A 13,821-nucleotide genomic window follows, 5' to 3' on the forward strand; every position below is an offset into this window, starting at 1 on the left:
ATTTAACTGTTAATATACATCTGTTATCATATGTAAAGACTAATGTAGTTGATTAGAAAACCTGCTAGTCAATTCTTACGTTCTCGTGTATAAAAAAATACCATAAATTGAAAATGAAAACGTGGCAGTAAAAAACTTTTTCAGCAACACAATTGCTTTAACGTATTTAGCCAACAATATTTTTATTTCACCGAATTATTGCTGCTTAGATTTCAGTTAACGTTAGATATAATAAACTGTTGTTTCAATTAAACAGCAGTGGATATCTGGTCAAAGGTTGAAGGCACATTTTAAAATGCATAAAAATTGCTCTTCCTCAGAGATATAAAAAGATTTATTTGGCTTCAAACTGCGTAAATGAGGGCACAAAACCTTCTAATGGGGAGAAGAAATGAACACCTGATTGACAATATCACTAACTAAATTTTAATATAGTTTAAATGGTCAAACAATCAATAATTCTAATCAATTAGTGTAGCATCTAACTCATCCTCTCTCTCTCTCTCTCTATCTCTCTCTCTCTCTCTCTCTCTCTCTCTCTCTCTCTCTCTCTCTCTCTCTCTCTCTCTCTTCTTTAAGCACTCCCGTAGAATATATAATCATTTTCTGATGCAAAAAGACCAAACAAGCAAATACACGCGTCACTCTGGAAAAATTCAAGAAGCGAACAATTCAAGCAAAATCATTGCAATGTTGTTACCCAGCAGCTAACGCAAAACATCATCTCTTTTCATAATTATTTCAATTTTTACTAACTAAGTTCTTCCAAATTTTGCAAGTGCAGTTTTAGCTGTTTTAATATTGTAGGAGTGGCTCTCCTGAATTTCCGCCCGTTTAACTTCTTTTATACTTCTTTAGTAACTTAAAATTTGATAGACTCCATACAGATCGAAAAACAGAGTGTCAACTAGGGCGAATTGATGTAATTCCACTATTGGCTGAGAACAACCCACTGTTTTTGCAAAATATTCATCGATGTATTCGTAAAGACAGATCTTAACAATGCCAAAACAAAACTATTTCAAAAATAGTCTCACAAATTAACTGCGGAAGATTGATTTAAATTTGCAATTGCACGCAACATGTAAAATTTCGTAAATTTCACTTCTTGAAAATAAATGGTGTCATAGCAATTAAAACAAATAACCAATATAAAATTTGTTCGAAAGAGTTGCTTTCGAACGACTAGTAGGAGCTCTAATCAATTGCAGCCTGCTTCCGTCGGGGGGGGGGGCTGGGACTAAGAGGTTCAATGGTGGGCTTCAAAGAACCATTATTCATTAGAGGTTAACACTATGACGATACCACTATTAAGATTTAAAGTAGAAAATGGCACCAGATTCGGCGCACATTTCATCTGACTTTGAGAATTAAATTGCCGCCAATTGAGTTCAGCTGCTTGAAATTGTGATTGAGAGGGAATTTTAGGTGACGCAAAAAGTCAAGGGAGTAAAAGTCACTCGAAAAGTCAAAACGGTCAAGCGAAAATTTTGCATAAAAAAGACACACACATTTACAATAATTGCTTCTCTACGAGAGCAATTAATAAGAACCCCAAGATACTTTCTTTCATTTACATTGATTTCATTGAATCGAATTCAGGAACAGAAAAAAGGCCACCATTTTCTTAAAAAGTGTTGACATCATAATTTCATTTCCTTAAAAATTTTCCATACCTTTTCATTGCTCCTACAAAAAACACAGCGCCAATATATTCAGAATTTGTTTAAACCAATGACTTCAATGCTTTCAGTAATAGTTATAGCCATCGCTACGCTGCTATTAAAAACAAAAAAACTCGAAAACGCTAAAATTTGTAAAATTTCGAAATTTGAATAAGAAGAATCGTGGGAGAAGAATGGGAGAATTCTGATTACAGTACTGGATAAAATCCTGACAAAACAGTCGGTCAAGCCTCAAAACGCAGTCAACTGAAAAAACACGTATGTGCAAAAACATGAATTGTAAGCAATAAAATCTATTTATAAAATCTGAATACAAAAGAATGTAAATAGAGCACCTTAATTCGAAACTAAAGTTTTGATTGATTAGAACATAGCTCGGCGTACGCACCACTGATGACAACATTTCCACTTTCGACAGCCTGAAAAAAATCTCCAGATTAAAACAACAGACAGTTGGATGTTTGCAACTAATGGACGTTGCAAAGGGTACATTTGCTATAGTAATGTTACTGGAAATTGTCACTGTAGTCCACGATCGCGTTTAGCAACGTGTCAAAATCAGACAAAGCCTAATTTGCGGAAAGTCAAGAGCATTATTACTAATTGCGAATTCAGTAAACAAATTTCTAACTGTCGTCAATATGATGGCTCAAAGTTTAAATTCCAAATCAGTTCTTAAGTAATTGATAAAGAAAACCCGAGCAATAAATTTTAGGCTAATTGATGATTTGGTCACTTTGTCCATAAAAGCCTCAAAGTCCACAATCATATACCAGGTGTGTAGTAACAAAGAAATGTATGTTCTGATATGGAAAACATAGCCGGCAGATTGCCGGAATAGCTGCGAAAGAATAGACCTGCGTGCCATATAATAGAGATAGAAACAGATAAAGATCTAAATTGAAAAAAAATCGACGCCGCTCAAAAAAACTAGTTGAAAAACATTCAGCGATAAATTAATAAAGCTTGTTAAAATTCATTCCGCAGAAGCCTCTTATTAGGGACCTATACTGTACATATGAGTTCCTTTGACCTTAAACAAATTCAAATTAAACTTAAGTTTTAAAGTGCAAAAGTCATTTTATTGAGTGAGGTAAGTCACGTATGATCAAAATCTAATCACGCAAATAACCTAAAAACTTTTGCTAAAGCGAGTGAGAAATGACGTCACGCGCGCAAATGCCGTTAAGAAGAGGAAGAAGTCATTCAAAAAATTTGACTTTTTCAGCTTTGCTGTGTGAACAAATGTAAAACGAAAAAAGAGCGTCAGACGACGAAACAAAAAAAAACCAAGAGCACCGCAATATAGCTTCGCTCAGCTTACAGCTTCGCAGCTATAAAAACTAACAATTTTTAATCAAATATGTTTGCTTGTGTGGTTCTTGTGTGCATGCACTAATTTTTATTCGAAGGTTTAGGTGTTTCTTCAAGCAGCATTGGTGGCAACAAAACTGCGTCAAGGACTTTTTCTTCGAGAAGCGGAGTCGACAACTTTGAGTAAGTATACAACAATAATAAAGTTTCACTTGAGAAAGATTAGCAAAAAGGAAGTTCAATTAGAATCGGTAAATTAACAGAGAATATGATTAAAATTCATTACTTGAATATTCAACTGATTACTAGTATAACAATTTCGATTCTCTCAAGTTACTGTTCAAAACTAAGATGGGGCTTGCTGCTATTTGTTTATTTGTTTATCGATTGTTCTATGTAAACGATAGCAATCATTCTCATTAAGTTTTATGGTAATCGAAACTTTCTGCAGGACGTCACTTGTACACTTTGGGCAAAATGTAGTTTTGCAACGAAATGAAATCATATCGAAAATCATCGAAAGAATATCTTAAGAAACCGCCAAAAATTTGTGAATTAAATGTATTATTTTAACTACAAAATGATAAAATCAATGCTTGGACAATTCACGCCAACTTGAAAACGCGAAAAATTCACTTGATCACTTAAAAGAGATACGTTTCTGATTGGTTATAAACTACGTTAGTGATGACACAAAAGATTATTATGGTGTAAAAACATAACAGACGATTAACATTAAACGACAACAATGTCATCGATTATCATAAAATCATAGATATTCATTTCAATCAAGTTAAATATCGATATTCATTTTTTTGTTTATAACATAGCTATATGCAAGTTCTGATCTACTACTAAAATGTACTCTATCTACGATTCAGCGCAAACATGCACAAATTAAACATAGCCGGTAAATTGTTGGAAAAAAGCCCCCGTTGACCCACTTGACGCACACTGGGATTGAAACAGAAAAAGAAAATTTAGAGATAGAAATTGACCGAAAAGTGCTCTTATTTCGTGTGAAGATTCTTCATTTTCAGCTAGATTCTAAAATAACACATATCTCAGCTTCTAAACTGAAGGCCCTTAAGCATAATACTAATGCTAGCTAGCAATCGCTTTAATGAACTTTGATAACATAATGTACTATGACTTCATGACCGGGGTTTATCGGTTTATCCCGTTTCTTTTGATTTTGCTCTTTTGACCTTGACCGCATTCCCTAAATTACGTAATCCAATACGTGAAAGGATTTAAAATCAATTCCGTTGAAACAGTGAGTGAAGCAAGTCAGAAGTCAAGCGTGAAAACTGACTTGTGTAAAAAGGAAAACGTGATCAAAAGGTAAAGCGAAAATTTAAAAAAACATAGGCATGTCCTGACCTCCAATTCAAAAGATTTTCATTGACTAAACAAAAAATAGACCTAGAATGGACTATAGCTGGATTGGGAAAATCCTATAAAAAAATTGAAAAAAAAACAGTACAAATCAAAGTGAAAATGCCGCATGTGAACAAAAAACCGCTAGTGAGAAAGCGATTTTTGTCCATACTTCGTTTTCTTACTCTACTTAAAAATTAGAAACATACCCGGCAGATTTCGGGAAAATAGCCGCCGTTGACTCCAATAAGCATGATTGGGATTGAAAGAATAGAAGATATTGAAAAAAAAAGATTTTGTACAAAAACATTTTTTAAGTCCAATTTATTTTGATGGCATTTCGTAGTTGAACATACCTCTGTTTGTTAGAGAGAGAGGCCACAGGGGCTACTATCAATACCAATAAGCATTAGAGACGGTAACTAAGACTTATAGGAACGACGTTCAAATAGCGGGCATCTAAAATTGGGCTTTATGGGTTTACCCCGTTTCTATTTCTGACTTCAATTTTTCATACTGACTCTGTTCATTTTGAATTGCTTTGCTGAGCAACTGAGGTTCAAAATAAATTTTAGCAGAATGAGAGAAGAGAGAAACTAGCCTAGAGAAGTCAAAAAGATTTCACGCAAAAAGTTGAAAAAGCGGCAAAATGAGGTAAAGCGAAACATTTTTTTGTTCGACGAAGTAAAAAACATAGCAGGACAAGTCCTGACGTACAATTCAAAGAATTTTCCTTGACTAAACAAAACACTAGACATAGAATGAACTCTGAATAGATTGAGAAAACCACTTAGAAAAAAATCCTATCCAAAAAATCGAAAAAAAACAGTAAAAATCAAAGTGAAATTGCAGCATGTGAACAAAAAACCACTAGCGAGAAAGCGAATTTTTGTTCAAACACCGTTTTCTCACTCTGCTTTAAATTTAGAGCGAAACAATTTCACGCCGCAAAACCACTCGCTTTTTCGCTCCACTTCCTGTTTTGGCGTGACCAAAATCACTACTCCAATTTGACTTCAAAAATCATGAAAATGTGTGAACAGATCTCAAAAAAAGACAGCGCCCCAATACAATTCAAATTCTTTGAATTGTAAAAATTGTTTCAATTGTATAAAGGAGAGCGCCTAAATAATAGCCGTTGAGAGGCTGACGGCAGCTATTAAAAAGTACATATTAGTACAAAATTTCATACTAACATGGCATTCTAAATGTATCGTGTCACTTCCCTCTTTCCACATTCTAGTCTCAATAGTCTCTCCGGGATAGATGGGCTTCGTAAACCGCGCCTGAAATCATTTCACTCACTGTCAAAAGAACCAGTTTTATAGCTCAATGTAAGCTGCTTTTATTAATTTTCACAATAACTTGTAACTTACTTACGCACGTTAAGTCTCTTAGCAGTAGCAGCAATTAGTAATCCGGAAGCTTCTGATACGATAAAAATTATCAACGTAGCTGATTTACAAATACCGATATCAAATAATCCAAAACAAAACGATCAGTCAAACTTAGCTCAAAAAAGTATCAAAATTCTACTCAAGCTGCGATAAAAACAGTGTACAGCTCTTTCATTTAAAATATGTGCTTAAGTTGATTTTATCCAAGAAAAGACAACAATTCAGTACACAGAAGTTTACCTTTAAAGTTTTGACAAGAGTGGGGTCATTGTTGCAGAACTCTTTCACAATATGACGAGTCGCAATTCCAAAACTACACATGCCATGCAAGATCGGCTTTGAGAATCCTGAAATAGAACAGACCTGCCGAAGTTTGAAGTGCAAAACACGATTAGTTGTCTCGATGCAGTAACTTAAACTGCAGTAACCAAAACTAACCTAAACTACCTGCAGTACTGCGGTTTTCAGAACAGATTTTTCAGAACTGTTTTTCAGAACAGTACGACGGTCCGAACAGAACATTAAAATTTTGAGCAAAAATCAACATTTCATACGTTAAATAGTCACTAAGAACATAATCTAATTAGAGGTAATTTTGGTCTGAGAGGGTATGATAGGAGATGGCTTCAAACTATCGAAAGTCTAATGAGAGTTCACATTAGTCTGGAACAGTCTGATCAGAGTTGTGGTCATTTTGGTCTAGAACAATCTCATCACGGATCACACTGGGCAGATAAATATCTTCTAATTATATCGATGAAAACAAAATTATTCTACCATAGCCAGAAGATGACCGGAAAACAGCTGCCCTGGAACCCCGTGACGTCCATTAGGACTGACACAGTAAAAAAAGAAAAAAAACAAAACTGATTTTTTCAAAACGTCAAGAAGTGTTAACCTGGCGTGCAGTTTTAGCTAGATTACACAAATAAGCAGATTCAACCCTTTGAACTGAAGGCCATTAGGATGAACGCTAATATCAATTCGCTCCAACAAGAATTCGCTCCAATGAACTCTGATAACCTAACGCATTACTACTTAATGACCGGGGTTTGCAGGTTTATCCCATTTCTTGTTTTTTTTTGCTACTTAGATCTCGCTCATATTCACTTTACTTCGTAAATATGCGTAACTGAACTATTAACTCTATTCATTTGTATCAGTAAGATAAATCACAAGTCGGACATGAAAACCAAAAACAAAACCGCGATCGAAAGATAAAAACGAATTTTAAAACGTAAGACAAGTCGTGAACCACAAATCAAGGAATTCCCATTAAATTCCTTAATTTAGAACTCCCAAGAAGACTAAAGCAAAAAAAGACCTTGAGAAAACTAGGAATTGACTTCAAAAACTATTGAAAAAAAATCCGATTGAAAAACTCGAAAAGAAACAGTAAAAGAAGCTAAGTTGACGCACGTGAACAATTTTTTACATCATAACACAGCTCTCATGTTCGCTGCATTCATTACTTTACCTTGATTAAAAACCACTTCAATTTAAAATCAAACACTTCAATTTGACTTCAAAAATGTGTGAACAGACCTTCAAAACATAATAGCCAGCCGTGAGACTCTGAAACCGACTCAACTGACAAAAAAAATAGAGTACTCTTCAATTCGGTAGAACTCGTACTTTAACAATGAAATGTCGCCTCCCAGCAACAAACCAATTAATTATTCTGAGTGGAATAATTTTCTACAAATTTACTAAGCCAAGCACGTGAGAAAAAAAGCTTCAAAATGAACAAAAACAGACCAAAATTGAATATATTAACCAAATTTTTTACACAAAAACAACTCAATACTAAAAAAATCAAGAGCTCGCCGATTCTACAGGAAAGACTAACCGCAGCCCAGAGACTCCTCATATGGCGAAACAAAAATTGAAAAAGAAAACAATAAAAAAGTCACCAATAAAAACATACCCGGCAGATTGCCGGAAAACAGCCACCGTTGATTCCAATAAGCATGATTGGGATTGAAAGAAAAGAAGATATTGAAAAAAAGATTTTGTACAAAAACATTTTTTAAGTCCAATTTATTTTGATGGCATTTCGTAGTTGAACATACTTCTGTTTCTTAGAGAGAGAGGCCACAGGGGCTACTATCAATACCAATAAGCATTAGAGACGGTAACTAAGACTTATAGGAACGACGTTCAAATAGCGGGCATCTAAAATTGGGCTTTATGGGTTTATCCCGTTTCTATTTCGGACTTCAATTTTTTATACTGACTCTGTTCATTTTGAATTGCTTTGCTGAGCAACTGATGTTCAAAATAAATTTTAGCAGAATGAGAGAAGAGAGAAACTAGCCTAGAGAAGTCAAAAAGATTTCACGCAAAAAGTTGAAAAAGCGGCAAAATGAGGTAAAGCGAAACATTTTTTTGTTCGACGAAGTAAAAAACATAGCAGGACAAGTCCTGACGTACAATTCAAAGAATTTTCCTTGACTAAACAAAAAACTATACCTAGAACGGACTATGAATGGACTGGAAAAACCATTTAGAAAAAAATCCTATCCAAAAAATCGAAAAAACAGTAAAAATCAAAGTGAAATTGCCGCATGTGAACAAAAAAACCACTAGCAAGAAAGCGAAATTTTGTTCAAACACCGTTTTCTCACTCTACTTTAAAATTAGAGCAAAAAAATTTCACGACGCAAACCACTCGCTTCGTCACTCCATTTTCTGTTTCGGTGTGACCAAAATCACTACTCCAATACAATTCAAATTCTAATACAATTCAAATTCTTTGTATTGTAAAAAAAATAGGAGCACTATAATAGCCGGCAGAGAGGATAAGGGCGGCTATTAATAAAAAATAAAGCACCGTTACTCTACTTCGAGTGGTAAAAAGAGAGCGCCTCAATACAACTCAAAATCTCTGAATTATAAAAAAAAACAGGCGGGCCTATAAACAATAGCCGTTTCAGTAGCTAACGGTGACAATTTTTAACATAAAACAAAACTGACCTGCAACTAGAGCAAAGTTCGGGTCTACATGGAGTGGGTTCCAGTCACCACAGAGTCTGTAGAGTGCGGCCTGGTCTTGTCTTGTCCTCTCTCTCACTACTTTATCTGGAGCAGCTGTTGCGGATGGTCGCAGACCAAGAGGCTGAAATGAAATTGGGATATCATTTCACTTTTTTCCGGATATTGGCAACCTCGAACGGGGAACAGCCGATCAAAAAAAGATTTTGAGGTTTTTATTGGCCTCTCTAAGTTGATCTACACATTAAAATCAAGTTAATTGAGAAAAACGTCCACAATTAGAGCAATTAAGCAGATAAAATAGACAAAATTGGTTCGGAAAACGGGTACATAAAGCACAGCAATTGAATTGAAAAGTCCACTATTACCCGAAAAAATTGCCGGTAGCTTTGTTTCAGCGCAGTTGGGCAAGCAACAAATTACACAATAACCATCAAACCCAGGCGCAACTACTTTTCAATCCAAACAAAAGCCAGCTGCATCGTGTGGCACGTACTGTCGAAAGTCATCGCCAGTTCCAATGGCATTTTGTTCGTTAATTTCGCGATTGAAGTCAATACTAACCTTTGCAGCATCTGAGGTCTTTGGTCCGCCAAACCCACCGTGACCCACAATGAAGATAGAAAACTGGTTGAAACACACTTTCTCGCCTCTCTCGTCAAAAGTGTCCACTAAAATAGTACTAAAAAATCAGTACAATTTTGACTCATTTGAACTGTTTTCATGAGCATGTTAGTGTGTTTTTAAATAACCAAGGGGATGCTTAATCAGGCTGGAGTTCGTTGAATAAAAGTTGAGGGCTGTAAATGTAAAGCAAATGATCGAAAGGATAGAAGTTTAAGTCATGAGCAAACAGGCTTCATCTTAAAATACAGCTGTATATTGTCAAGTTCTTCTCCAAATCGTAGAGGTACACTTGACCACAAATATTGGCTCGAATTTCGCTCGAGAGCAATTTAAAAAATGGCTGCTACTTAAATCCATGCTGCTATCTTAAATACATGGATAGATACGAACTACATAAAATCTGCTCACAAACTTTTTCCTTTAGGCTCCACAATTAAAAGTAAGTGCAATTCCACTGAGGGCATATTTAAGTTAATTTTGACGTGGATTTAAGTTTGTGGAAGGATGACAAAACTAGATGCAAACCATTAATGATAGCCAGTGCCCCGCTGCCCTTATCGACGACGTCAGCAATTTCTACTTTAGACTCCAAACATCCAGTGACGGGGAATGGTTTGTACAGCTCCACATATTGTTCCCCGTGCAGAACCTACACACAACAACACAACGGTGCCAGAACAAAATATTCAATGCCAGTATGCGAAATGTGATAAAAAATACCCAAAATATACCCAATATTTCACCCTAATGTTGAAATTACCACAACTATTATTTAGCATAATATTTAGCTAGTGCATTCGGCCATTTTGGGACTTGACGTCAAACTATCACAATCGAACATACGATTAAATTATGAGCTTTGAAAACATGCTTGTAATACCGACTGCTAACATATAATCTGATTATTTTACTAAAAGATCAAAGGGAACAAATTGGGTATTTAAGCATTGGTTATATTTATGTAACCCAACACAACATACGGACTAACGAACGGAATGATCTCAAACATCACTGGGAGTTAGTTTTTAGCTTCATCGACTTGTGGAGTGGGTTTATAAGAATTGCTTTAGTGGCCAGAGCAAGCGAAGCTTAATTGACTAGGGTGATTTCCATGTAATTAGAGCTAAATCCAAACTCTCCATGTTGTGGGGTAGGTTGAGCGATGGGAACTCAAACGACCGAGCTAACAAAGCAAACGTCGTCAGGTTAGTGGTGCGACAAGTTGCATAACAGAAGGAACATCAAAAGGATGTCAAGCGACATTCAAGAACCGAAATCCTGGGCCAAGTGTTGTCAAGAATCTCCCAAGGAAACCATTAAAAAATGTATTCAAAAAACCGGGAATAGTAACAGAAACACGTACCGACACATGGGCTATAAGAGAAAATCGCAAAAAAATAAAAAAAATTGCCTGATTCAGAATCATATGGACTCGAATAAACACCTTATGACAACATCAATGCTCTCATCTGCATAATCGCAGACATTTGTGCATAATCGCAGCGGATAAGCATGAGGCCACAATGGTCGGTTCTCAGCTAGCCTTCTTATTTTTATTCCCCACATTTCAGACCATCTTTTTCATGGGCGGCAATGCTGTTTTGGAAACTATGGCTACTTTTATTCGCTTTGACGTAGCACCATCAATGCAGTCAACAGTTAGGCTATGGCCAACCTGAAGCTATGGTTAACTGAGCACTCATCCTCATAAAGACAGCTCCTTGGAGGCAGGCGATTGAGCTCTCAATCTTTGGCGTGTTCTCTCAAACGACTGTCGAGCGACTGGCACCGTCAATAGCCAGCTACTGTTAAAAGAGGCTAGTGTGGTGAGCTCAAGGAGGGGGGGGGGGTTGTTCAAGGTCGATCGCTTACGAGTGGAACGAAATACAGGGCATGGTCACTGGGTAAGGTGAATGGTGGTTGAAGCGTGGGGTTGAAAGGGGGACCGAGACGGCAAACTAGATAAACAGCCAAAGAGATAGAGTGCAAATGTGTCAGGAGTTATAATTAAGAGCCAGAAAAGGGATTCCAATATCTGAAACTAATGTAAGGGAAAAAATGTGAAGATAACAATGAAGAACTTCAGAACACCTAAGACAGCGACGGAGTGGAACTCCGAGCGATATCAAAACCATTAGCCAATTTATTAGGATAAACTTGAGAAATAGTTTTAAATTACTTAAATATGCTTGGGGATGAAGCTGGTCACCCCCTGGCGTTTTGTATTGAATGCAAATGCACATTTGAGCTGTGCTCAACCTTATGCATGTGGCGTGCTACTGCTGGTTTGTTCAAGGAATATGACCTTTTGCAGAATACAGACATCAAAGTGGTTCTGTGCAATGGTCATACCGGGACTGTTCTCAGAGAAATTGAAGACAAGAAGATGTTAGTGAAAAAAAGAGTATCGTGAATACGCAAGAAAATGATAATTTAACTGCCTTCAGTGCTGTAGAAAAACCCAAAACGTTCGTCAATCCAATTAATCGAACAACAATGTACAAAAATAAAGTTGTGATACCAAAACCTCCATGACCATATTTTAGTTTTCAAAGTCACACAGACAGTCATTTGTCGGTTTGAAGCCATAAAGCAAAAAAACGGAAAGGAACTGTTTATCAAATTGCGACATTTCAATGGAAGCAGAACAAATGCTAATTTTCAGGGAGTTCAATCTCAAACAAGACACTTTTCTCGAAAACATTAGTTTATCAGTATGGTACTGCAACACATTGATACATCACAACTTCATAATTGTAATGAGCAAAACTTGAAACCGTTGGTATACACAGAACGGCTTAGCAAGACCAGGCATCTTTTCATGTTGTTTCCCTGCTGACACGACAAAACTTGTCAAAAGCACTGACACTTGACCTGCTAATATTATTTTGGGGCAACATTTTCTAAATCAGGAATTGCAAAAATCGCGGATGGCATAAAATCCTAACGTAGGCAGCCAGCTGCAGCTAAATTAACAACAAAACCACCGCCTAAGCGTAGGATTATGGAATGCGCGGTCAATTTGGAATAAAGTAGATTTCATAAAGCCCCATTTCTTAGCTCGTGATTCTTCGTTGTTCTCTATTACCGCAACGAGGATATCAGATTTCAACCAACACTGTTTTAATTCAATAGAATTTTGTCGCGGAGTTAGCGTTGCTCTATCATCTAAGAGTAAATTCAAAGGAAAATTTCTTGAACATGGGCTACCGTGATTGGAGGGCCAAGGCGTTGAATATAATCTTTATTGCCAAAAGACTCTCATTATAGCTGGATACAGACCACCACCATGCTCATCCAACGATTTCTTGGGAGCGTTATCCAGTTTTATGTCTGAAGAATAGCAATGTATTCCAAGGTTATTAAGAGATTTTAAAATTGCTTTTAATAGAAGTGGACCCCACCAGTTGAAGTGATTCGGAGCAACTTTATTAAATTCATTTTGAAAATCAGTTCTGAGAAGTAATTAAATTTTAAAAATACATTATTGTTTCTACTCAAGTGACATTTCTGTTGAGCTAAGCTGGTGCCCTTCAAAAGATATGTGCAGTAAAATCAACAACAATATTTTGACGATGAAATCATTAAAGCGGAACACATAAAGTGTTAAGTTGAAAGCCTGCAGAAAAATTTGATCAACACAGAGCGATGTCACATTACAATCAAATTCATACAATTATAACGAACTTTTGAAAGTGAAACAAGACAAATTTTTATCTCAGCAGTTGTCGTAAAAGTCAAATAAGCTGAGTTTTTTTTTACTTTTTTACGAATTGTTCAAAAAAAACTCATAAGCTACACAAGAAAGAAATAGCAACGGCCTTAGCTTATATATTTTTTAGTTTCTTCAGGAAAAGGTGATTACTCTCTTACTCTCGCAGAGAAATTCGATAACGACGCTCGAAACAGAGGAAACTTCGAGCTTTTCTTCTTTTATGTTAAATAATAGTTCATATATACGCTTACCAATGAAAGCATTGAAAAGTTATACACCTTGTAATGTAACATTATGATGTTATACACCTTCAGCTGAGTAAAACAACTTATAAGAACACTTCAAAAAAAAAACAAAATTCGGCTGCCAAATTTGTATTGGGTTTCCACAGAACGTTTAAGCGAAACATTGATTCAAAAATTTAAACTGGTTGACTATTGACAAAGCATCTTTTTCAAATTATTAGCGCTCACATTTGAAATTGATCGATCGATGGCTCTTATCTCTCTCCAAACTCTGCGCAAACCTCACATCAGAAACTGTCTGGAATCCCAAAATGCTCATCAGTTGCCAAAAGGAAGTTTGTTTTCAAGGCGCTAAAAGACCGAATTAGTTTACTATTCTGTCATTCATACCATTCTGTCATTCAATTGGAGTTTTAACAACCAAAATGCATCCACCATCATCATCATCATTGTTGAACTGAGAC

General features: G+C 36.0%; 1 protein-coding gene across 2 annotated transcripts in view; it reads right to left on the reverse strand.

Moving 5' to 3' along the window:
• Positions 1-1,944: 1,944 nt before the first annotated feature.
• Positions 1,945-13,821, reverse strand: part of LOC142353348 (peroxisomal multifunctional enzyme type 2-like) — a 46,943-nt gene continuing 35,066 nt past the window's right edge. For both annotated transcript variants that reach the window (XM_075405579.1, XM_075405580.1), the window contains 6 exons: positions 9,923-10,046; positions 9,335-9,441; positions 8,753-8,894; positions 6,017-6,123; positions 5,576-5,665; positions 1,945-2,104 (listed from right to left, as the gene is read on the reverse strand). In XM_075405579.1, coding sequence (XP_075261694.1) covers positions 2,033-2,104; positions 5,576-5,665; positions 6,017-6,123; positions 8,753-8,894; positions 9,335-9,441; positions 9,923-10,046 — 642 coding nt within the window. In that variant the 3' untranslated portion in view covers positions 1,945-2,032. The remainder of the gene's footprint in view (positions 2,105-5,575; positions 5,666-6,016; positions 6,124-8,752; positions 8,895-9,334; positions 9,442-9,922; positions 10,047-13,821) is intronic.

The sequence above is a fragment of the Convolutriloba macropyga genome, chromosome 14 (genome assembly GCF_964194025.1).
Source record: "Convolutriloba macropyga chromosome 14, txConMacr16.3, whole genome shotgun sequence".
Taxonomy (NCBI): Eukaryota; Metazoa; Xenacoelomorpha; order Acoela; family Convolutidae; genus Convolutriloba; species Convolutriloba macropyga.